At 41.7% G+C, this 25,284-nt stretch overlaps 1 protein-coding gene across 1 annotated transcript in view; it reads left to right on the top strand.

The window, feature by feature from the left end:
- Positions 1 to 15,512: 15,512 nt before the first annotated feature.
- Positions 15,513 to 25,284, top strand: part of acvr2ab (activin A receptor type 2Ab) — a 55,261-nt gene continuing 45,489 nt past the window's right edge. Inside the window, exon 1 of the mRNA XM_028571799.1 lies at positions 15,513 to 16,469. Within this exon, the coding sequence (XP_028427600.1) occupies positions 16,415 to 16,469 (55 nt within the window). The 5' untranslated portion in view covers positions 15,513 to 16,414. The remainder of the gene's footprint in view (positions 16,470 to 25,284) is intronic.

The raw sequence follows: 25,284 nt of genomic DNA, 5'->3' as shown, positions 1-25,284 counted from the left end.
GGGAAAGAGAGGGAGAGGGCGATAGAGAGAGAGAGACAGAGAGAGAGAGCGACAGACAGAGAGAGAGAGAGAGAGAGAGAGAGAGAGAGAGAGAGACAAGGGAGGTCCTTGGCAGAGCCTTGTACAGTTGTTGAGTGCTGTCACATTGTTCACAGAGGCCAGAACTATTATCTATGACAGCACACGCACATGCACACACACACACACACACACACACACACACACACACACACACACACATGCAGGGATTAAGCCAGCGACGACACTTTGATGAGACCTCCGTGCTGTCTGATTGGACACACACAGGAGGCGGTAATTCATCCACTTTTAGTCGTGTAAACATGTGTTCACTGAGATTCTCATCACAAGTGGATGTGAAGTCCAGGCTGACGACCAACTCGCTGCAACCACACACGCAGACACACACACACACACACACACACACACACACACACACACACACTTCTGTCCCATCTCTATTCTTTACAACAGTAAATACTTCACATTAAGATGGAATAGGGCTCTGTAAATGTTGTTTCATTAAAAAGACTACGGCACGGTGGCTCAGTGGTTAGCACTGCTGCCTCACAGCAAGTTGGCACTGCAGAGTTTGATCCACGGTCCGGGCGGGGCCTTGTGTGGGTTAGGGAGTTTGCATGTCCTCTCCGTGTTTCTTCTGGGTGCTCCGGTTTCCTCCCACCATAAAGAAATGCATGCTAGGCAACTGGGACTACAGTTGAAAATGATTAGCCTTCTGGCAAACACTTGTGCATTTACAGAAATGTTGATTAATGTGCATTGTCCTAATTAAATAAATAAATGCTGTTTTATTGTCTCTAAAATACATTTAGTTTACAGTCCTGTTCTAATAACAGTACACTGGTGGAAGTGGTGATATGCACAGTTTACAATCAGATGAAACATAGCGTTACATATGTCTAAAACAATGAGAAGCATGTACAAACACGTTGACCTCTGAGAGGAAACCCAACGTGACACTCTCTCTAATGGCAGCAGCATCACGTCACATCATCCAGTTTTAGAAAGCGCTGCTGTGGCAACAAAAACAAGCAACGAAGAGTTTCAGTCGGCCTGAGGCAGGACCAGAAGAGTCCCGGTAATGATTTCACACACGTTCCCAGTCTCGTGAACCAGCGTAACATTAGGGTAAAGGCTCAAATGTTGTGCCCTTTCACAGACAACAGGAACAGTGTGAATTTCCCCATTGTGGGATTAATCTTTGAGAAGATATTGCATCCATACGGGAGAAATCAAAACAAGATCAAATCCACTCAGACAGGAAGTTTGACTCGTTATCAAGTTAATCTTAAAATATGAAAGTAATACAAATTCCCAATGATAGTACAGAGCATCATCGTCATAACGGTATCTTTACACTAGTGCAGTGATGCAATAAGAAAAGAAAATACCAAAAATACCCAAAGTAATGGTGATTTGTCAAACGCAGGTGTGCCTCTCATGCCATTATTAATTGCTTGCTAACAGCTGGAGGAGAGCCATCAGTAATGTAAGCCGTTCCACCTGTGCTTTCCCTGTTTATAACAAGTGAAAAAAGGAGTGATCTAATGCTGGCAAAGTTATCGAGACTCAAGTTATTGAGAGACATGGGAACATGGAAGGAAAGACTTTTGACAGGGAAAGAACGGCCACAGGTCCCAGCTGGTGACTCTTGTGTGAGTTCATGTTCTTAAAGGTCCCATGGCATGAAAATTTCACTTTATGAGGTTTTTTAACATTAATATGAGTTCCCCCAGCCTGCCTATGGTCCCCCAGTGGCTAGAAATGGTGATAGGTGTAAACCGAGCCCTGGGTATCCTGCTCTGCCTTTGAGAAAATGAAAGCTCAGATGAGCCGTTTTGGAATCTGCTTGTTATGAGGTCATAAGGAGCAAGGTTACCTCCCCTTTCTCTGCTTTGCCCGCCCAGAGAATTTGGCCCACCCATGAGAGAGAGACATCATGGCTTTCAAACGAGAAAAGTGGCATTTGGTCAAGGCCACACCCCCACCCTCCACCTTGCCCCTCCCACTCTCCTCCTCAATAGCTTGAGACACAGAAATGGCACATCCTAAGGAAACCTCATTGTGGGACTGGCTCTAGTGGCTGTTGTTCTGCACCAAAAGCTGAATTTCAGGAAAGAGACTTCAGATACAGTATTAGGGGACCACTAAGGTCTATATAAAAGAGACTTCAGATACAGTATTAGGGGACCACTAAGGTCTATATATAAGAGACTTCAGATACAGTATTAGGGGACCACTAAGGTCTATATAAAAGAGACTTCAGATACAGTATTAGGGGACCACTAAGGTCTATATAAAAGAGACTTCAGTTACAGTATTAGGGGACCACTAAGGTCTATATAAAAGAGACTTCAGATACAGTATTAGTGGACCACTAAGGGCTATATAAAAGAGACTTCAGATACAGTATTAGGGGACCACTAAGGTCTATATAAAAGAGACTTCAGATACAGTATTAGTGGACCACTAAGGTCTATATAAAAGAGACTTCAGATACAGTATTAGGGGACCACTAAGGTCTATATAAAAGAGACTTCAGATACAGTATTAGGGGACCACTAAGGTCTATATAAAAGAGACTTCAGATACAGTATTAGGGGACCACTAAGGTCTATATAAAAGAGACTTCAGATACAGTATTAGGGGACCACTAAGGTCTATATAAAAGAGACTTCAGATACAGTATTAGGGGACCACTAATGTATTAGGGGACACACTAATGTATTAGCTTCTCTGCATTGGCTTCCAGTGAAATATAGGATTGAATTTAAAATCCTCCTCCTGACTTACAAAGCTCTAAATGGTCAAGCACCATCATACTTAGAAGAGCTCATAGTACCTTATTGTCCCACTAGAGCACTGCGCTCCCAGAATGCGGTGCTACTTATGGTTCCTAGAGTCTCTGGAAGTAGACTGGGGGCCAGGGCCTTCAGCTATCAGGCTCCAGTATTATGGAACCAGCTCCCAGTCGGGGTTCGAGAGGCAGACACCGTTACCACATTTAGGAGTAAACTGAAAACCCTCCTCTTTGATAAAGCTTATAGTTAGGGGACGAGAAGTGAAGCATCCACCTAACCCGGCCCACTGCTTCTCCTCGTAGTCATCAGTTTTTTTTCTATACTGTATAATTAATAATCGAGCGAGAGTAGAGGGAGGCGGTCCAGTACAGCCCGACCCGGTTGGGGGAGTTCTAGCCCGACCAGGCACCTCTCTTTAACCTGCCTCTCTTAAGTTATGCTATTACAATTCTAGACTGCCGGGAGGCTGTTTCTCCCTAAGACACACTGAGCTGCTCTCTCATCTCTACTTGTTACTTTTGTATGCATCCTGTCCCAGAAATGCTTGTTACTAATCTAGCTCTGGGGAGTTTACTCCCCGGAGTCCTTATATTTCTTCTTCGCAGAGCTATGCTCTGCGATTCTCTGCATTCCCGGCTGCATCCTGCTGCGTCCTGCTGCATCCGCAGCCTCCCCGTGCTCTGCAGCGCCACTTACATCCCGCAACGCCATGCTGTGATGTTCATACGCACAGAGTAGTCAGGATCCGGTATAGGAGACTGCACTACTCAGTATGACACGATGTGCCCTGCTATGACATGAACTTCCACGATAACCTTCAAAGTCAATGTGACTTCTAATGTGACTGTTATCACCACTGTTCATCACGCCCCCAACCGGCCCGTCAGACACCGCCTACCAAGAGTCTGGGTCTGCCGAGGTTTCTTCCTAAAAGGGAGTTTTTTCTTGCCACTGTCGCAATAGCCACTGCTAATGCTTGCTCTTGAGGGAATTACTGTAATTGTTGGGCTTTTGGAATTTATAGAGTGTGGTCTAGACCTACTCTATCTGTAAAGTGTCTCGAGATAACTTTTGTTATGATTTGATACTATAAATAAAATTGAATTGAATTGAATTGAATTGAATTAAGATCTATATAAGGACAGGAAGAAATATAAAAAATACTGTTAAAGGTCCAATATGTAATATTTGTACTGTAATAAATCCAAAAATGACACCAATGCCTCATCAGATATTAAGGAAACATGTTAAACTGAAATACTATATAAATTTAACCAATAAATTTACATTCCGTGACGGAATTTATGTTTATGTTTTGATCTGTGTGTTGTTATCAACGGCCCAGTTTGACAGGCAGGCCGGGTTGCCAGACATACCTGTAAAAACGTAAACCCAGCGCGCTACAGCTGTAACGGTAGTACAGCCATGAAAGCAGCAAACAAACAAACAGGATCAACAGAGATAGATTCTACATGACATAAAAAAAGAAAACAGCATGTTTCTAACAGTTGCGTGACCAGAGACGTAACAACCCCCTCATAAATATTGGAGATGTATTTAAAAGATGGAGACAGCTTAGATCCCAAAAGTACGCAGAGTTAGCTTATTTTCTCCTGAACAGGTAAGCATTAGCTTCAGGCTAATTTATCACAGCTACTAGGGATGGGCATTTTTTGTCATTTCAACATTTGTGTTCTCACATTGAATTATATAGCTAGAGTACCCGAGTTGGTTACTCGCAAAAACAATTGAGACATAGCCAGTAAAGTGATCCCGACTGGTCCTGGCTAACGCCGCCATGCTAACCCTGCTAACCCTGCTAACTGCTAACGTTACCGGGAGGACCAGGCAAGCAGCCCATGGCTGTTTACAGCGTGTAGTTTAGCAGCTGGAGACGACAACGGTGAGTTATTTTAAGCCACAAGAGGGGGGCTGTAAATCGGAAAGAGAGGACTGTGAGTTTGCAGTGTGTTTAGCGATTGTTGCTGTAATTCTAAGCCAATGAAGTGTGTTCCGTCGGCAAGGTAGTGGTATTTTTAGCGTTTCGTATTGTAATTCTAAGCCGAGGAAGTGTGCCTGACTGGCGTGTGGAGAGGACGGTTAGGTTGTTGTGTTTTTAGCGGTTCATACTGTCATTTTAAGCCGAAAAAGTGTGTCTGTCAGTTGGTTACAGAGCTCCGCGTGAGCACGGGCTTTTATAACTGTCAATATAGCTAGCATCTACCGTTAGCTACTCCGCTGTGCTGTGGAGTAATGTCTGGCTATGTGAGACTAGCATCTACTGTTAGCTACTCCGCTGTGTTGTGGAGTAATGTCTGGCTATGTGAGAAAAGCGTCTAGCAACATTGTTGTGAATGCTGCGGTCTCAGCCTGGCAACCCCCGTGAACTTCGAGTCTGGGCAGGAGGGGGCAGGGGAGACGACTCTCCAGTATTTTGAATTGGTAGTGCAGTAACTATTTTAACCGCTAGCTGCCAGTATTACATACAATATTACATATTGCACCTTTAAGTATGCAGTATAACAATACAATAGAATTTACAAATTTACAATACAATAACAATTACAGGGGGGGAAGGAATTGTGAAATATCAGTATAGTTTTAAATTTAAATTTAAATATAAATATAGTGTAGGGCAGTTTAATATATTAATAATAATATTGTAATTGTAAGATTGAAATAGACATGAGGTAGATGAGTAGAACAGTGTTGATTGACTTTGTTCAGTGTATTTCTGAGCATTCAGCAGAGTGACCGCTTGGGGAAAGAAGCTGTCTTTGTGTCGGCTGGTTTTGGCGAACAGCGCCCTGTATCGCCTACCAAATTACGAGACAAGGAAGATGGCTTGTGACACTCGTCGTCTGTCTCTCTGTGTGTCATTGCGGGACTTGCGTGTTCGTTGTCTGTTTCGTGAAAAGAATTTGGTAAACTGAGTGTAGCGTGGGTTTGTTTTCAGAAGAGATTTGAAGCTTTTCAGCTTTTCAGCTTTAGGGCCAAATGATCTCTTTACCAATTGATCTGGGACAACTTTGGTCCTCACTGTACAGAAAGATGAGTTTGGTCTGAACATTTTGATATGAAACACATTGGGATCACTTATATGTTAACTCAAGCTCCTTTGTCATAAACAGAAGCAGAGATTACTGTTTACTTTACACAGTTTACTAATCACACAAATATCAGAACATTACACAGAATTTAATATCACTTCATTCATTATGTTGTTGCCTCTCGGAAAAAAAATCTGAAACCTTAGTTGCTATATGTCTGAATATGATCATGTAATTAAAAAAAAAAAAGAAATATGTGCCTATGGTGTCTTGTAGTTTTAATGGAGTGGTACAAATATTGACTCAGTGCCTGGAAGACTTTTTTTCTCTCCAAATCATAGAGTAAAGAGTTCATTGCCTTCCACTTCCATCCTGGAATCGGCTGAACTTGGACCGTTCTTGTTTTGGAAATGGACAGCTGCCAGTTGCCTCGCTTAACGTTGGCAACAACTTGTCTATAAAGGTTTTGGGAGTATTGAGTTTCATTCCCCAAATATCCCCGGCCCTCATTGTGCGATTGCATAAGAGTCACGTCATGCTCGGAGCATGGGGTGGTGGGGGGGCGTCTCAGCTTTAACATGGTGTTATTTTCAAACTAGCCTGGTCATGCTGATGCGTATTTATGGGCTGCTGCATATTAAATTTAGAGCTGTCACCGCCACGTCACCCCCCCAACTCCCTCCAGAGAGTAAAATAAACAGGAGAAGAAGTCACATTTCAGGAGAGGTCCTGGAGTTCAACAGTGTTCGGCTGCTTCTGATCATAAACTCAACCTGAAAACATCAAACTCCATTTTTCTAAAACAAGTGATCAGGGCTCAGAGGATCTGCCGCCACTGCTGCTGCTGCTGCTGCTTGGTGACTTGAAATGACTACACACAGAAAACCTAATACAGAAGGGAAATTCTGCAAATCTGACTGCAATTTAGTGGATAGAAATGGAAGGGAAATACGAGGAGATGCACAGTATTCATCTCGCAGCTTGGCAAAGGTCAAGATTTGCATATAAATGCGGCGGCAGTAGGCCTTGATTGGAGTACACGGGGCATTGAGCTCTGAACAAAAAACTAATGAAAAGCATTTGATGCCAGAGCTTTAAGCCCCACAATAAGTATGTCCTACTTTGAGTTCATACCATACAATGTGTAGCTGCGCAGCGTTGCATCATCCCGTGGTCTCCGCTCAATCAGTACACTCATCCATGATAGAAATAGTCGCTCCAATAGAGGAAATATTGTTTATGTGACCTTTATTCAAGCAGAGAAGGTTGCTGCGTTCTCATATTTTCAACGCCCACATGCCTCGCATACAGGTACATACAGTCATACTGGTATTCAACCAGTACTTTTGCTTTCCTCTGCCTTTCGTTGTGCACTGATTTTTCTTTTTTTTTTAGATTGAACCCGTCAACCTTTCGTGCAAAAGGCAGCTCATTTCACCCTCCAGTCAGCCTGATGTTTGGTAGGCTCCAAATGCTGACAGCTCTCGCATGCCTCGGTGTATAAACAGTAGCTGTTGCAGATCCTGCTGGGGGGGGATTAGGAGGACAGTGATACCTGCCTCCCTGACACAAGCGCCAACTGTCGCCAAAGATTGACGATGTAACTGTAGACTTAGCGTGTTCTCTCCTTCTTCGGCTCCTGAAAACTTCAGGGGGCGATTGTAGGATCAGACTTTTAGGGGGGCTCAGCCCCTAATTAGAACGTGACGCGGATACAGTGCCTTGCAAAAGTGTCAACCCTACCCCTGATAAATCAGGAATTTCATTAGCCGATAATCTCTGAACAACAACGTCAGCTAACGTTTTTTGACATTATTAACACGATGATGGAACTAAACCTGACACTTTATAAGTCACAGTGATAACGACCAGTTTGAATTTGAATTTGAATTTGAATTTGAATTTGAATTTGAATTTGAATTTGAATTTTGAATTTTGAATGTTCTAACATTCAGCAATTGTAGTTGCTTACGTTTCAATTTGGGTTCTAAACTGCACCATGAAAGTCTCCGTCTCGACCCCTCAAAGTCTCGGCCTCGACCGCTTCTCTGGGGACTACCAACATTAAACTTCCCAACCGTCTCCTGCCCCCCCTCTGACAGATCAGATAGAGACTAAAGGGGAGAGACCAAAGGGCAGGAGTCTGACACAACCTCCTCTGATTGGCCAACACTATGTTTCTGTTGACCCTTTCCTTGATGGGGTTACAGGTGCATAGCATCTCACTAACAGACAACAGACAAGTTTAGACCCTCTAAAGAGGGTCTAAAATCGCCAATACTTGAAACTTTCTTCTGGGCATCACATGTGCTACTCTGGAGATACGTGTTTTTTTTTGTTTTTACACGTAGCAGCTACAGGATGAAGGATCTTTTTTTTTTTACTCGCTAATGCATCCTCCTCCTGTAGTTTTGCTGTATGAGTTCGTGCGAGGACAAGGAAGGCAGCTGGGTGCCAGATGAGAACGGTAATTAGGCCGGTACCCACCGGGCTTTGGTTACAGGTGCAGATCTGCCTGCGGGGATGAACAAAGCTGTCAATGGAAAAGATCATTCATGCCGAAACAACAGAAAGGAGGGAGGTGGGGGGCGGGGAGGTTGGCTGGCTCCTGCTACACAGAGGGCCAGAGCCAAGACAAGATAAATCGCTCTGAGTGGCATCGCGACAAGCCGAAAGCAGGCGTATAAATCATTTTCCTGGGTGCTTTAAGAGCAAAAAAGAGAGGCTTTGATTTAAAGGAGAATTCCGGTCGATTTCAACCTGTAGCTCTGTTGTTTGTAAATCAGGAGTAGAGGTCGACTGATATGGGTTTTCTCTGGCCGATGCCGATCTTTAGAAATCAAGGTCAGCCGATGGCCGATAAATGCTGCCGATTTTTTTTGCCCGACATTTGGCCGATATGTGCTTGTTTTTAAACCTCTATTTGAAAGATAAAATGTAACACTAATTTACACAGAATTTCTCAACAAAAACATTTATTGAACATTTATTGAACATTTATTGAACACACCAATCTACACTTGTATACTTCAATTAAAAATGTATAATTTAAAAACATACTGTATATTGTATAAATAATATATGAAAAATATATTAAATAAACGAAACAGGTAAGAAGAAAATAAACTTTGTCAAATAAACTTTAAGTTTAGTGCACTTAGCAGCATTTATTAAATTCTGAGAATACAAATCTGCACATCTTCACAGAAAGTGACATGTTATTATTAATCTCAACACTATTTCCTCCTAACTCCTGTTGAATCATATCAGACTAGGGTTATCTAAAGTCAATTCTTGTTCACCTTGTTTGTTAGATCATTGTTCATTTGTTGAAGTGTTGTATAGTGTTTTGGGGATCCTACTGTTACATGTCCTGTTGCACTCATTAGGATCAAAACTCTGAGTTGTAATTTAAAACTCGTCCAGCCAATATAATAAAAGTAAGGGTTTTATTCATGCTCGAGTCCATAGATGCAGTTAATGGATACAGGCACGGAGAACTGAAGGCTCTGTTAGCAACGATTAGCTCCGTTAGCGGTTAGCTCCGTTTGTGTTTAGCTCCAGTTAGCTCCGTTATAGGAGTGGATGAGACTGCCACGCACAGGGGTAACAACCAGGCTTTGATAAATGACATTCGGGGAGCTTCCACAGCGGTGTGGCCGCGGTGTTTTGTACGGTTTTATTAGTACAGTTAATCCCAAGGCAAGAACACCAGCAATATGCTAGCTACTACTAACGGTAGCGTCGGAGCCTGAAGTGACTGTGCGAGACACACAGCGCAAGAATTCACGAGGGGAGGGGCTGGAGGCAGCTGGTCTGAGTGCGCTGTAAAAAATGTCGCCTATTCATGTTTTTAACACTAGGCTGCCCGCAGATCGGCCGACCGATTAAACGGTCGACCTCTAATATATATATATATATATATATATATATATATATATATATATATATATATATATATATATGTACTCACTCTTCAACATCAGTAGGCAATGATCCATTATGGTCTGTCGCTGCATCCGTGCAGAATCGTCCAGGTCAGCATCACGCTGAATCGATGATATAATTAATTTCAACACCCCTAGAGGATATTTATATCAAAATGGTCTCCTAAGCCCCTCCCCCCACAAGGGAGAATGAATGCGTGACGAAATGAGCAGTGACTAAGACCCCCCCGGCCCTGATTGGTGCATCTGAACAGGGAGCGATGGATTTTTGCAAATCTCACTCCAGGCTGTAGGTGGAACGTGATCATGGAAGGCTTGTACCATGTGGACGCGCCGACAGTGTTGTTGTCATTGCTCAGAATTCCTTACGGGGGGGGCAACAGGAACTACGCCCTATAGCTTTAAGAAAACAACCTTTTTGAACGCTGCAGTAGCCGAGGACGCCATGATTTAAAGGCTTGTATGGGAAACTCCATCCTAACATTCATCATTCGTCATTCATGCGCGCATGGTGAAGTGTCCACTTGTCCTTGGTGTTGTCCTCTGCAGCTCCCTTTGTCACACGCACACGCCCCCCCCCCGTTAAACACCCACACCACCTCCACCCTCAACTCTAAACATTTCCATGCGTGTGCTCGCAGTTTTAGACGTATTTACATCCTCTGTTGCTCTGCAATACACTCTGCAAGCAACCTGCTTTTTGTTAAAAGCACTTTGTCGATAAATTTGACTTCCCTCGACACTCAATACTGAGTCCATTAAGCTGCAGAGCCACGGGGCTCTACTCTGTGCACGATGGCCACTGGTTCCAGTAAGGTATATCTGCTGAGCTCTCATTAGCGAGCATCATCATACGTAATTCTGGCACGTGTAATGCCATTAGAGGGGATTTGGCATCTGATAGTTGAGTAATGGGATTAGCTGGGCGGTAAATCTCCAGGGCCAACAACTGTGGGTCTTCCCCCACTCAAAGGAAGACAGATCAATGCACAACCCCAAACAGCACCACCCTTTTCCACTTGAGCGTAATGCAAGTCATCCCTTTGCAGGGTTCAACAGGGCAGGGTTTTTTTCCAGTCGGGCAAGTGAAAAAAAAATTCTACTAGCCCGAAGTCAGTTTTTACTGGCCCCTAGACAAATTTTTTCGGAACAAAAAAAAAAAGTCCAAAAATTATTAAAAAACATTATTAAAAAAATGTCAAAAGTGCCGAAAAGAACACACACAGAGAAAAACATTTAAAAAAATTTCGGGAAAAATAGTTTTTTGGGAACAAACTTGTCATGTCAAGGGCGCCCTGGGACATGTAGATCACCTGGTAGATTGTGCGCCCCATGTACCAAGGCTCAGTCCTTGCAGCAGCGGCCCGGGTTCGATTCCAACCCGAGGCCCTTTGCTGCATGTCACCCCCAACTCTCTATCAACCCTTTTCTGTCTACAGCTGTCCAATCAATTAAAGACGTTGAAGCCCAATCTTCAAAACAACGTCAAAAGTGCTGAAAAGAACACTGAAATAAAATGCTGAAAAACGCATTAAAAAAGCGCAAATGACGAAAAAAAAACTAAAAACGTAGAAGCGTCAAAAACGTAATATGATGGGGAAAAAAAAGCATATAAAAAAACACAAATCATTCAGCAAGCATTCCCCGACGGGGGCAAGAGAATGATAATGTCAAGAAAACACTTCAACGCACAGTTCAGGAAACTCTCCTTCTTAAAGGCAATAATATAATATTAGCCTGCAGCTCTGCAGCTGGTTGGTTACAGTGACCTCGGATAACAACTTACTGTACAAAGAAGCTAACGGAGCTGAGTGACGACAAGTGAACGCATCACGGAGACTCAGCAAGGCCAGAGGAAGAGAGCACAGTGTGTACTTAGCTGACAGCGTGTCATGCCATAAGATGGTCCTGGAATTAAGCTGGTGTTTTAGGTCGGACCGTGACAACATCGTCATACTGACTATAGCCGATAGAAGATATACAATCAGAATCAGAAAAGGTTTTAATGCCACAATAGGTTACACTTATGTGGAATTTAACCTTAGTGAAAGATGCATCCATAAACAAACATACTAAACATTAATATGAAGAAAAAAAATAAAAATACAGAAAAACAGTTATATACATACGAAGTACCTGTTGCATAGGAAAAGAGGCTGAATGGGTTACATATATGATGCAAACCAGATTCCATAGGGAAGAAATTATATATATATACAAACACACTACTGGTTAAAAGTTTGGGGTAATTTAGAAATGTCCATTCCACTCCATTATAGACAGAATACCAGCTGAGATCAGTTGCATTGTTTTTTTAACCAGGGCAGCAGTTTTCAGATTATATTATGTGTTTACATAATTGCAAAAGGGTTCCCCAATGTTTTCTCAGTTAGCCTTTTAAAATGATATCAGATGAGTAAACAGAATGTGTCTTTGGAACATTGGATGAATGGTTGCTGATAATGGGCAATGTAGATATTGCATTAAAGATCAGCCACTTCAGTCAACAGTCGAGAACCCTTTTGCAATTCTGTAAGCACATAATGTAATCTGAAAACTGCTGCCCTGGTTAAAAAAACAATACAACTGATCTCAGCTGGTATTCTGTCTGTAGTGGAGTGGAATGGAAATGTTCTAACTGACCCCAAACTTTTGACTGGTAGTATGTGTGTATATATATATCTATATATATATATATAGATATATATATATGTATGTGTATATGTGTGTGTGTATGGGCCACTTTAAATGGAACCACAAATAGGAATACTTTGTCTCCTGAGGAATTAATTAAATATAATTGTTTGCTGACTTGCTCCCTGCAATAGCCTTGTATGCGTCGGTGTTATCGTTTTAAATGATGCTGATGCAGCAAAATATAAGACACAGAGCACACATACAATACAGAATATACAAGAAATAATAAATAGGATAGAATACAAGAATCAAAAATAAAGATTTAAAAAAAAATACAGAGGAAACAGTGTACAAACGTATGTACAAGTGGCAAATAAAAAATGTACAACCTACTTAAATAGTATTTCTAAAGATGTAAGTAAAGGTAAGTAAAATAATTTAATGTTGGTGGGTGTGGGGGGGGGCTGAGATCTCCACTTTTGAGCAGAATTGAAATGTTGAGTATATCAAACCTTTCCCTGCATTCTGGTGAATTTTCTGTAAGGATTTGTGCCCTTTCCTGCATCACATTATGGTGCAAATGTCCTTATTTATGTAAAGGTAATTATCATAAGTTATTGGGGGTGTTGCACTGGCCAGTTTTGATTATGGTGGAGGTTGTAAATTACACCCATGAAGTGAATACAATGCCTTGATATCAGATGTTTTTGGATGCTTTTGTTTCTTGTGTTTTTTCAGTGAGAAGCCTAATCTGAGAAATGATAAGCATCCCCCACACATTTTCCTGGACAGAGAGAGAGAGAGAGAGAGAGAGAGAGAGAGAGAGAGAGAGTTCATTTGTGATGAGAGTTCAAAAATCACTGCCAGGGGAATAACATCTAGAGGAACCGAGCTCCTGAGCCGGCCAGTGTGAGTGCCTACAGCCCTCACCATTAAGCCGTGTACAGGTCCGTGTGTTTTTACTGAAGATGAAAGCCAAACCTTCCAATATAGAAACAGGTGACTCAGCTTGGCAGAGAAATCCCCTGGAGACCTTTGACCCCCTAATCGTTTAGCAGCGCTTATGGTTGGAGATCTGCTCCAGGCTATTAGAGAGATTACTGTCACTCCGATTTGGGAAGGGGCCAACGCCTATATCGGTACTTCATGGTATTCTCAGCATTTATTAGGCTACTGAACACCGAACCCATGTTGAAATCTGATATGTGACCGTAGGCTATAGTAGCACAAACTGCAGCATGAGGCTAATATGTGGGTGCAATATGTGTTGACCTACATAGAGTGGCAGGCTACATAGCCTAATAATGAGCATGCTGTTGATCAAAGGTAGAATCTATTTCATTGTATAAACCCTCAATGGAACATCACTATAATAGGCTGCGGATGCTGTTAAGGATCTCCTATATAGCTTTTCTTTATGTTTGCTGTATATTTTTGAAGGGGAAAAAGCAGCTTATGGTAGCCTATACTGTACTGTGCACATATACACACACGATTGTGTGATTGTAGCCTGAATGGCTCTTAATATGTGATGGCAGTACATGGTACACATTGTTTTTGTTTATTTCTTATTTTGAAAAGATGACTCCGACCGCCCCTCTTTCTTTTTTTCTTTTTTTGCAACAGCACACGCCAGAGTCCAGAACAAGCAGCCTTCACGGATAAAAACAATCCCTAGCTCGTAAAGCACTTTCATCAAGTTGTCAAAATTGAGTCAAGCTTCTACCGGAAATGAACTGACTTTGGTTTCAAAACAATAGTAACCATGTTCAAATGATTGGAAGCATTTTGTGCATAAGCCTTGACATTTCTATGCAATATGGAACTGCTTCAATTTCTACAAATATTTTACAAGCAAAGTACAGAATAAAAAAGAATATATATATATATATATATATATATATATATATATATATATATATATATATATATATATAATATAACACACACACACACACACACACACACACACACACACACACACACACACACACACACACACACACCTGTTCTGATTTGTGTGTTTGTGTTCAGTTTGCAGTTTGTTACTGTAATCGAGGTACAAAACAACTTCAGCTTTTTTTCCAGAATTAAAGTATGAGTTTTTGTTGCCACTGTTAGTCCATAAGAGACAAAGGCTTGTTGAGAAGCAGTCAGTTTATTTATTTTTCATAGTTTTTACAGTTTATAGTTTATGTTCAGATGCCTCACAACATCCAAAAATAATCATTGTAAGGTCTGGCTCCAGTAAAACTGGAAATACTGAAGACAAACTGCAACATATTTTACGTGTGGTTGAAAAATAAAAAATAAAATGAAATTCCTAGCACCAGTTAGTGCCAATGTCATCATGTCAGGAGCCCCAATAGTTGTTGTCATACAGTTAAATATGTTTGTTTGTTTATGTATTCACAAACCACCAAGGCAAATTCCTCATAAGTGTAACTTTGGCAAAAGACCCTGATTCTGATTCTGATGAGTGGTCCCCGGTATATTCTTATATATATTATGTATGTATATATATATATATATATATATATATATATATATATATATATATATATAGGGGTCCATTGTATCTTATAAGGGGTCCAAGGCAAATTCCTCATAAGTGTAACTTTGGCAAAAGACCCTGATTCTGATGAGTGGTCATATTATATTCATATTATATTCTTATATATATTATGTATGTGTATATATATATATATATATATATATATATATATATATATATATATATATATATATATATATATATATATATTGTATCTTATAAGGGGTCCTTGGCTGAATCTGCCCTACATCACTTTGATAATGTGTCTAATATACAGTCAAATTAGATGCATAACATGGCAAAAACAATGGCATAGTTTTGCATTGTATTCTTTTAAAACACATTAAACGCCCCATACAGAATAGCCCATCACACATTCCATTGTAATATTTTATTTTGAAATGCTTCACCGGAAGCTTCATATATGAATTTGGTTGACTTGACGCAGTCAATGACGCCATCTTGAAATTGTCCCGACCAGAGGAGGCGAGGACTTGGGAAAAGCAGCTCGTCCTAAACTCGATAGCTGCTTTAGCTAACGGATTAACGGCAGCTTTATGGGTTATTGCTAACGTATGGTAGTGTTTCCACTCGTTGGTTCAATTCATTTCGACGGGGGAAGGTTGTTCAGCCGACTTTGGAGAGGGCTAACACATCGTAGGGATCCTCGTTATCGGTTGTTTCCCTGTTGGAGCGGACGGAGCTCTGGTTGTGGCCGGGCAGCCCCGCCGGACTCTCGGGCGAAACTGAGGCTTTCTACACGGAATATAACATCAACAATACGTGTTTTTGAACCTCCTGTTTTCGCGGAAGAAGATTTGAAACGCTATTTTTCAACGACGTTTTTGAAAGCTATGCGACTGAGCTTATCAAGGAGAAGTTTGATTGGAGAGCGGAGTGCGCTTGATTTGCAGTCCGATGGATGTTAGCCCTGCCCGGCAGTGGCTCGGTTCTATGCTCCGCTAGGTCTGAAAATAACAGGTCAAACACCAACAAGCACAGGTGAACATGTCTGTTCATAACAATGCTGCAGACCTGGCAAGTACATGACAGCCCTGGCTTGAATGCCAACAAGTCGCCCTCCATTGCTTGTCTGTAAACCTGGAAATACCTCCAATCATCCCCTCCTCTTCTATTTCTTCTTCATTCCCCTCCTCTTCCTCCCCTTCTTTATTATTTTTTATTTTTTTTTGGAGGCTTGCATTACCTGGGATACTGTGGATTTCGACTCGATATTGACATTTTTTTATGATGCCCTTTTTGCAGAGACAGTGTTCTGTGCAGCAACAAGACATTTAATTTGACTCTTGAATTTGAGATTTTTTTTTGTTAGTTTTTTTAAATTTTTATTCTCTTTCTAGTCAGAGGATCAGATTCGGATGGAAAATGGGAGACGCCACCAAACTGGCCTTCGCCGTGTTCCTCATCTCCTGCTCTTCAGGTGGGTGTGGGGGGGTATACATGTTTATTGTCGGCTGTGGGGAATTCACTGTAATGCTTCTTGTTACCTCTGCAGAGTGCAATGCACAGCTTGTTGTTTTCTGTGGAGAATGCAGTGCAATGCAACCCTGTGGGGAAAATGGGGGGGGGGAATCCCACACTGCCATCATTGCTGCCCTTTCTGCCTTTGCATCCTCCATCCTCCATATGTGGTTATGCATTGTACATGTTGCAGATGTCAGTAGTGAGCCTAAGATGGGGCATGGGGGCCCTTGAGGGGCTCCTAGTGTGACATACCGGTACAAATTGGGGTTTTAAGCTTGATTTCATTAAGAGAATAGAAGGACCAATACAATAGTATGTTTGTCTTTACTGAAGCACCACAACATAGATGATGATGATGATGATGATGATGATAATAATAATAATAATAATAATAATAATAATAATAATAATAGAAAATAGGAATTGACTGATACTGTTTTTCTAAGGCCAATACTGATACCGATTATTAGTAGTTAATGAAACCGATATTTTGGAACCGATAATGCATTTACTGTACAGTAAAGAAGAAAATATTTTAGTGGAAATGAACAATTTGGAATGTTACAAACTCCAAAGTTTGTTTAAATGCTTTAAGCAATTATTTAATGTAACTGAAACGTTAAACTTAGACAGTCAAAAAGAATAGAATAAATAAAAAAACTGATTGTTTGCAGGTGTTGCAGGGCGTACAGAGCCGTAGCGGAGCCAAACTAGCGCACTTTGTAATTATTTAACTTTGTCGGTTATCGGTCAAATAAAACACTGATACGGATAATCTGCAAATTGCCAAATATCGCCCCGATAATCGTCCAGGCCGATGATTGGTCGATCCCTAATGGACAATGTAAAAAATCTGCCTTCAAAGGGTTCAAAAAGCTTTTTATCTCCAATCCTGTCATAACTACTTAAAATGAGAAAAAGTAAAGCGTATTTGCTCTCTAGGTCATGGAAAGTTTGCTTCAGATCTACCCTATTTTTATTTTTATTCACAGCACATTCATCAGTTTTTACAATGTTTATTATTATAACAATAAACTTGTTAAACCTCGTTGCAGCAGAGCAATTTTCAGCCTTCGTGCCGGTGAACATTCTTCATGCGTGCTCATTTCCCAGGGGTGGATGCATAATGGATGTCAGCAGGGTCAGTGAGGTGATAATAAACTAAAACAGGGTCAACCCAGGAGTGCTATTTTTCTTGCAGAGCATGGAAGACACGGGCATTTCCTCGGATGTGATTGGGAGATCTTCTTGAAGAGGGCTTCAAACATCAAAAGGCATCATTGCGCCAGTAGATATTTCAGGTTTTTTCTAGACTAAACTAGAGATGGTCCCATACCATTTTTTTGCTTCCCGATACCAATTACCGATCCGATACCAGTGAGTCATATATTTTTATTATGTTTTAACAGCTGTATACTTCTATCCCTGTATGGATGTGATATGATTTTTTTTATCTTTGTTGTCGGCCTGGCTCAGTTTAAACTCTTCTGGAGTTTTGCCATTACATGGTACCTGCCCCACTCGACTCTTCCCGCCATTTTTGGTTTCCCATTAGGGCTGCACAATATATCGGTTTTATTTTATCGTCATCGCGATATCAACTGCCGCAATATACATATCGCGAATGTTTGTGACCTATCGCAATAGACACTACGAGATTTTTTGTTAGTTGAAAGAAAATATCAGTAGACAACTGCACTTTAAATTCTTTTGTAGTGGTGCCTGTTATTGTCAATTCAATGTTCAATTTGTTCAATAAGAGAATGTTAGAAATGATTTCCTTTTTTTATTAGTTTTAAATTCAACAAGCAATGTGTTGTATTTTAGAAGAATACTGAAAGCTGCAGAAAGGCAGAACTGAGTACATTTTAATATCTGTTAATTTATCGCAAGTAATATCGTTATTGCGATATTCAACAACGTTATCGCATATTTTCCTCATATTGTGCAGCCCTATTTTCCATCATGATAAAAAGTCCCTGGTACCTGCCAACAGGAACTTTTTTTTTAGTCTCACCTCCGTGGAAGTTCCAAGCGAGCTGAGGCGATACCAAAAGGTGACGTGAAAACCTGTAGACTCCTGATTGGTCGGAGAGAATCGTCACTAATCACTGCGTCATCATTGCTAGCGACAGGCGGGGTGTTACTGAACAAACCGCCATTTTTAAATAGTTTAGCGAGCAGCATTTGCTGCTCCAGCTTCTTTTGAAACAAAATGTGTCTTCTGGCAAACATGCCGAGAATCAAAAACAACACACCTTCCACGTTCTGTGTGTGTCGCGTTAAGGTCACGGTAGTTTCCTGCGGCGGCGCTATGACGACCAGCCATGATCGCCTCACGCATGAGGCGGTGCTAAATCTGCGATGGCAAAAAGAGGACGGGGCACCGCGGCCGAGCCGACTAGAGCTGCTACTACTAATGAGAGGGGGAAACGCCAGAGCAGGGGGAATGAGAGGGGAAACGCCAGAGCAGGGGGGGGGGAAGCAGGGGAATGAGAGGGGGGAAACGCCAGAGCAGGGGGAATGAGAGGGGAAACGCCAGAGCAGGGGGAATGAGAGAGGGAAACGCCAGAGCAGGGGGAATGAGAGAGGGGAAACGCCAGAGCAGGGGGAATGAGAGGGGGGAAACGCCAGAGCAGGGGGAATGAGAGGGAAACGCCAGAGCAGGGGGAATGAGAGGGGAGAGAGGGGGAAACGCCAGAGCAGGGGGGAATGAGAGGGGAAACGCCAGAGCAGGGGGGAGATGAGCAGGGGGAATGAGAGGGAAACGCCAGAGCAGGGGGAATGAGAGGGGAAACGCCAGAGCAGGGGGAATGAGAGGGGAAACGCCAGAGCAGGGGGAATGAGAGGGGGGAACGTAGCAGACGAGATTCCTTTTTAAACCCAAACGTAGCAATGTGTAAATGTATCTTAAATGAAAGTGGAAGATGCAGTAGTTTCACTTTGCATTATCTGTTGGTTAGACTTGTTTGTGATTGACAGCAGGCAGGGCCGAGTGTAACCACAAAGATGGTACGGGTTGAAAGATTAATTTGTGAAAGAAAACAAGAAAAATCAACCTGGAGGCAGTTTATTTCCCTATTGTTGTTTATAAGCAGATATTGGATTACTGGATTCGCATTTAGCGGAGAAGAAAGTTTTCTTCTGAAATTCCAAATGTTACTGCCTATTGTTTGCGTGCTTGTGCAACTCAACAAAACCGGTTTCCCGTGCTGTTTGGAAGTTGGAATGACCTTGCCTATGAAATATCCAGTGCACCTGAATAAAAGCAGTTCCAATTAAGACTAAAGAAATGAAAAGGGTAAAATAAAATCTCCAGCCAGCGAGCCCTGGGGTGTCTTTGAGCGTTTAAGTAGAAATTAAAAGGCTTCTTAAATAGGGTAATAGTTGGGGTTGGTTGGAGTGTAAGCCAGGTGCTGTCTTTATTGCACAGTGCAGCAGATGATTATTCCACTCGCTCATTACTGTCTGAAGTGGGGGAAATGAATGGTTCCTACTTGAGGTGGAATAATAATCCTCCATGAAATCCAAGTTGAATTGGCACAGCTCAAGACGACCCAGAGAAACCGTCTGATATGGGCAGGGCATTTAGCCTAGAGTGCTTTCATTTGATAAGGCCTATTGCGACATGCCAACATATTCAAGATAACCATGAGATTTCTATTTGAAAGACTTGAAAATGCAGAGGATTCTGTTGGCCAAAAACTGCAGTTGTTTCGCGGCTAACTCGAGCAACACTGTTTTTTATTTAGTTCCAAATAAGTTCTGGTGTTGGTCACACACAGTAAATCTCTCTCCAGACAGCAGTCAGTAATGAGTTTGTAATACGTACACTATGTACGTAAGTTAGCCCTGACGAAAATCTACTTTAAAGTAGTTTATTGATGTTCTTTTTTCCGATAGGACTCACTGTCAGAACTAGCCTGACAAGCCAGACCCACATTATTTATCAAAAATCTCCTTGTGAAAATAATATTTTGTTAAAGCACCAATTGTCAATCCTACAATATCGACATTGAGGTATTTGGTCAAGAATATCGTGATATTGGATCGTCCAGCCCTATATAATGGTGAAGTAAATATCGCTGCATTTTTTAAAAACTTTTTATACAAAACACGCATTTAGAAGTGATCGTGATCGGCTCTGTAAACTTGTGATTATGTTTTGCGTTCAGAATAAGCGTCTCAATCGGGGTTTTCTCCACAGTTTACGGCTTACGGTCAGCTCTGTGCGTTGCTATGGTTGCTGTACACAAACCAACCAGCTGACAGTTTGCAGGGCAGCAGACCCGATAAGAAGGAGAAACGCAGCTACTTTTAAGCATCATCAAAGACTTGGATATCAACAGGTTTTTGGATATGAGCACACATCGTTACGCCGACCTTTTCTAGAAGCTGGTTGAAGGAATGAAAGAGGGAGGTTGTGGAGAGTGTTCACACGCTCCAACAAGTCCTCCACCAAACTTAGAAAAAATTCTTATTTTGCACGGCTGCATGTAAACGGGAATATTAGTGGAATATTCTCTTTCATTAGCTGTGTAAAGAGCTTAGTCGGGATATCGTCTTTTTAAATAAGGGCAAAAACCGTAATATTATGTGCATGTAAACGTCACTGTTGCTTGCAGTCCTGAATATTTATATTATATTTAAAGAAATTGTGCCGTATTTTTGCGAATGAATTACTTCAGTTATTCATAAATTTTCAGACAAACCATTGATACATTTGTGCTGTTAGTGTTGTTAAGCTTTGCTATATGCCGTTAATGGGATTCCCTTCACGGGGTTTCTGGATGAATATATCAAAGTTGCATAATTAAGCTGGCATAGAAGTGAAATTCTCCCTTGTTTAATGTTGCATCCAGCAGCTGCCCTGTGTTTTGATCCATGCTGGCATGTGTTAATGCTGCCGTGACACATGGTGGGTCAAGATTGTCTGCCAAGGTGTTGATGTGACAGGATAGTAAATGGGCTTCTTGCGTATGTTTTGCTACTTTGGGCTGAGTATTATAAAACACCTTTCTGCTGAACTGGAAAGGGACATTTTTCTTCCAGGGGAAACGATAATGCGACACTGCAGCAGGCGGATGTTGAACCCCGGGGTCGTCCGTGTCAAATGCGACCTCTGCCTTAGATCTCGTCTGAGCTTGAGCTGCAAATAGGAAAATATTTACTGTGCTGCCTCATACGTTATGGCGCGTTCAGATTTCGTCAGATTTAATGTGATTTTGCGCCGAAAGCAGAGAGATTGTTGGATAGTTGTTTAACATTGAGGTTTTCCATTCGGTGTCAGAAATTATAGAAGTGTGTCAACATGTATTCAAAAATAACCCAAATGATCCATCCTATCCTTGCTAATACATCTAATTATGCACTTTCAAAGCAAGCAGTATCTGCCGTGTATTTTATATGGGTTGATAACAGCAAAATTTGCCTGCCATATGACGTTTGACCCTATGACCGTCTCATTTGAGTTAATGAGTGTTTAGGGGTCTAATTTGAAGCGACAAGCCCATGTCCTGTTTCTCCTCTTCCCTCTGACATGATCTGAATGCAACCCAAGCAATCAACCCCTGGCTGTGGAGCGCATACTCCGGTTTGAAAGTCATGTTTTGCCGGTATTTTGGGCAAAACGGGTGTTTAGATTTCTGTACATATCCATCACCGAGGTTCATAGATGGATAAGTCGAGTCTCGTGCTCTGCCTTCACATTTGGCCTCCTTTTTTGTGCACTGCAGCAAGTTTCACACAGACATTGATCTTCTTGCACACCAGTGTAAGGTTACATCGATATGGCAAGGATGAAGCAGCTCTGGGTTTAAAAGAAGAAAAAAATCCTCAGCAGCAAAACCGATCCGATGATTCAGTTTCAGCACTGCTAAACATCAAACTCGACTTGAAACGGTATCTGAACTCGGTCATCAGGCCGGGCTCTCTGTGTTCTGTCCTATTGAACTGGGGAAAACTAACATTTACCAGTTGCATTAACCGGGCAAACTGGTTGACTTCCCCTCTATCCATCACCAAGATCCCCCCCACCCCACCACCACCACCACCACCACCACCACTGCTGAAGTGTTTTCGAGCAACGCAATGAATGTCTCTCATGTTTTACAGTCGGCCCCGACCTCTGACCCCCCTGTGGAGGATTGAAAGAGATAAAGAGACCGTTCCCTCCGGCATGCAATTAATTATCAGATTATTTTCCTCCTGATTGTGTTTTATCGTTTACACGCACATAAGTATGGGCCGGAACTAACAAGTCTTTTCATTGTTGATTAATGTGTTTTCGTGTTGTTTCTTTTAGTCAGTTACCCTTGGAGTACAATTCAGACATGATGAACATTTTGCCTTTGCCTTTTCTAGACACAGTTAATCATTAGAAGACATATGAAAGTGTTCTTCTTTTAAGTGTAAGAAACACTTTGTCCCGTTATGTAAAATCTGAAACTTGAAGTTAAAGACAAACTGTGCCGTTACAAACTCTCCTAATAGCTGACTAAAACTAATGTTTACTCTGGCTGGCTGACAGAAATCAGGACGAGAACATTGGATTAATAGTTAAATCAAAGAGTGGAAAGTGAGACACTTGATCCATCTGTGAAGCTTTAGCCTGCGCTACTGAACTTTTTTGAAATAGCTTCTTTTTTTGTGTGTGTGTGGTGGGGCTCAAGGCTGCCTTTTTCTCCTCTGCATATCCCTTTCCAAACATGCAGTGCAACCCTGAACTTATCTAGACGTGACCCAGAGGAACTGTATGTGAGAACGTCCAAATCAGTTGGACCGGACATTAAACAGACTTTACCCTGCCAGCTGCCGAGTACAACGTCAGTGAAATCTCCACGTGAGCCCATGTGTGAATGGAGCAGCTCATCCCTCTAGAGCAGTGGTTCGCAAGCTTTTTTTTTTCAATAATGTTCCCCCTTTGAACAGTTTTTTTTTATTCTTTAACCAGCGCGAATAATTTTTGGTAGAAAAAAAAAAGTCTCTATAAAGAGGAACAATACAGCGATGTCAGTGACAGATTTACTAAACAACAGCCTTGGACCTGAAACACATTTAAATGCTGATGGGTTGCGTTGTTTACGACCAGTTTAAGAACCAGCTACATGGCCGCGCCATTACTTTTTCCTTTCATATAAGAAAACGGCCGATTATTTCTGTACGTCTACATGCACATCACTACTTTTAATTAGGGGTCGGCCAACACTGGTTTTTCAGGGCCAATGCCGATAGTAGTTGCTGAAACCGGTAACCGATATTTGGAACCGATGCATTTACATTAAAAATGAAAATCTTTTTGTCAAAATGAACATTTTTGGAACGTTACAAACTCCAACACAAAAGTTTATTTAAATGCTTTAAGCAATTCTTTAATAAAACTGAAACTTCAAACATAATACAAGGTCAAAAAAAAAAAAAAAAGAATAAATAAAAACATAAATAGCTTCCTGGAGTTGTAACCTGCTAACAGTTTTTTTGCGGGTGTTGCAGACTGCTAACAGAGCTGTAGCAGAGCCAAAGTAGTGACCTTTATAGTTAATTAATTTTATCGGTTATCAGTAAAATAAAACACCGATACAGATGGTCTGCAAATGGCCAAATATTGGTCGATCCCTAGTTTTAACAGTCGGAAGTGTGGCCTAAGTTGAATAAAAACAGCTATTTAATGCACGCAATGTGTGTTATTCGGCATTACATTGAAACCATTTTTCCTATGACTAAACCACTCTTCTAACAATCCTGTGCCCTTCTGCTGCAGTGTTTTGGGTGTTTCCTGGAGTGGTCAGAGGCTGGCTACCAGCTCTGTCCCATTCCCCCCTATCTATTTCTAATATGTTCTCTTGCATTATGCATTAGGCTCCAAAAGCACAGGTGTATTTGTTAAGGCCAGATGTAGCCTCGATTTCCCATCGGGCCCAACTAGTCAGACTTGTTCCTTCCAGGGCCGTGTATCATTCTGTGCTTTAACATCGTAAAAAGAAAGGGCGGCACTAGTTCATGTTCATAGAGGTAAAATGGTGACCAAAAAACAGCATGTTGCAGCATCTGGGCAGGGGAAATGATGAGCCTCCTAAATTTAGACCATGGCCAGGTGTTTTGTGTATGCACACTTAAAGCAACATGGATGGTTTGTGTGTGTGTGTGTGTGTGTGTGTGTGTGTGTGTGTGTGTGTGTGTGTGTGTGTGTGTGTGTGTGTGTGTGTGTGTGTGTGTGTGTGTGTGTGTGTGTGTGTGTGTGTGTGTGTGTGTGTGTGTGTGTGTGTGTGAGAAGTGAGGAAATGTGTGAAGTGTTTAAGGACTTTGGAGCCTACAATGGGCCAAAACCTCTGCAAACAGAGATTAAAGGGTATTTTTTTATTTTATTTTTCCCAACCTGGACCCCATTTGCGCCACTGCGACGTGTAGTAACATTTTCGAGAGGTGCACAGCAGGCTACGGCGTAGGGTCTGGCGTAGACGCAGAGGGGTCTGCGGGGGTACGCCATCGATGAAGTGACTGAACAACAAGCTTTCAAATTGGTCCTGTGTGAAAGGCAAGGCAGGTAACCTTTTTAAAATAACACACAATGTATTAACAGCTTCCCCAAGGCCTAAGGCCTTTTTAAAAACACACTCGCCACATAAATGATTATCTAAACTTTCACTACAATTAAGAATCATCAAAACGCCATAATTGCTATCGAGGGGATTTTCTTCAGCAGCAGCGAGTTGTTTCGACCTGCTCCGGTTATCACTGGGCTGTGTATTGCCACACAGGACAATACGCTGGAA

Source organism: Perca flavescens, chromosome 24, assembly GCF_004354835.1.
Source record: "Perca flavescens isolate YP-PL-M2 chromosome 24, PFLA_1.0, whole genome shotgun sequence".
Taxonomy (NCBI): Eukaryota; Metazoa; Chordata; class Actinopteri; order Perciformes; family Percidae; genus Perca; species Perca flavescens.
Note: the sequence above shows the minus strand (reverse complement) of the source record. Positions and strands in the feature narration are given on the sequence as shown.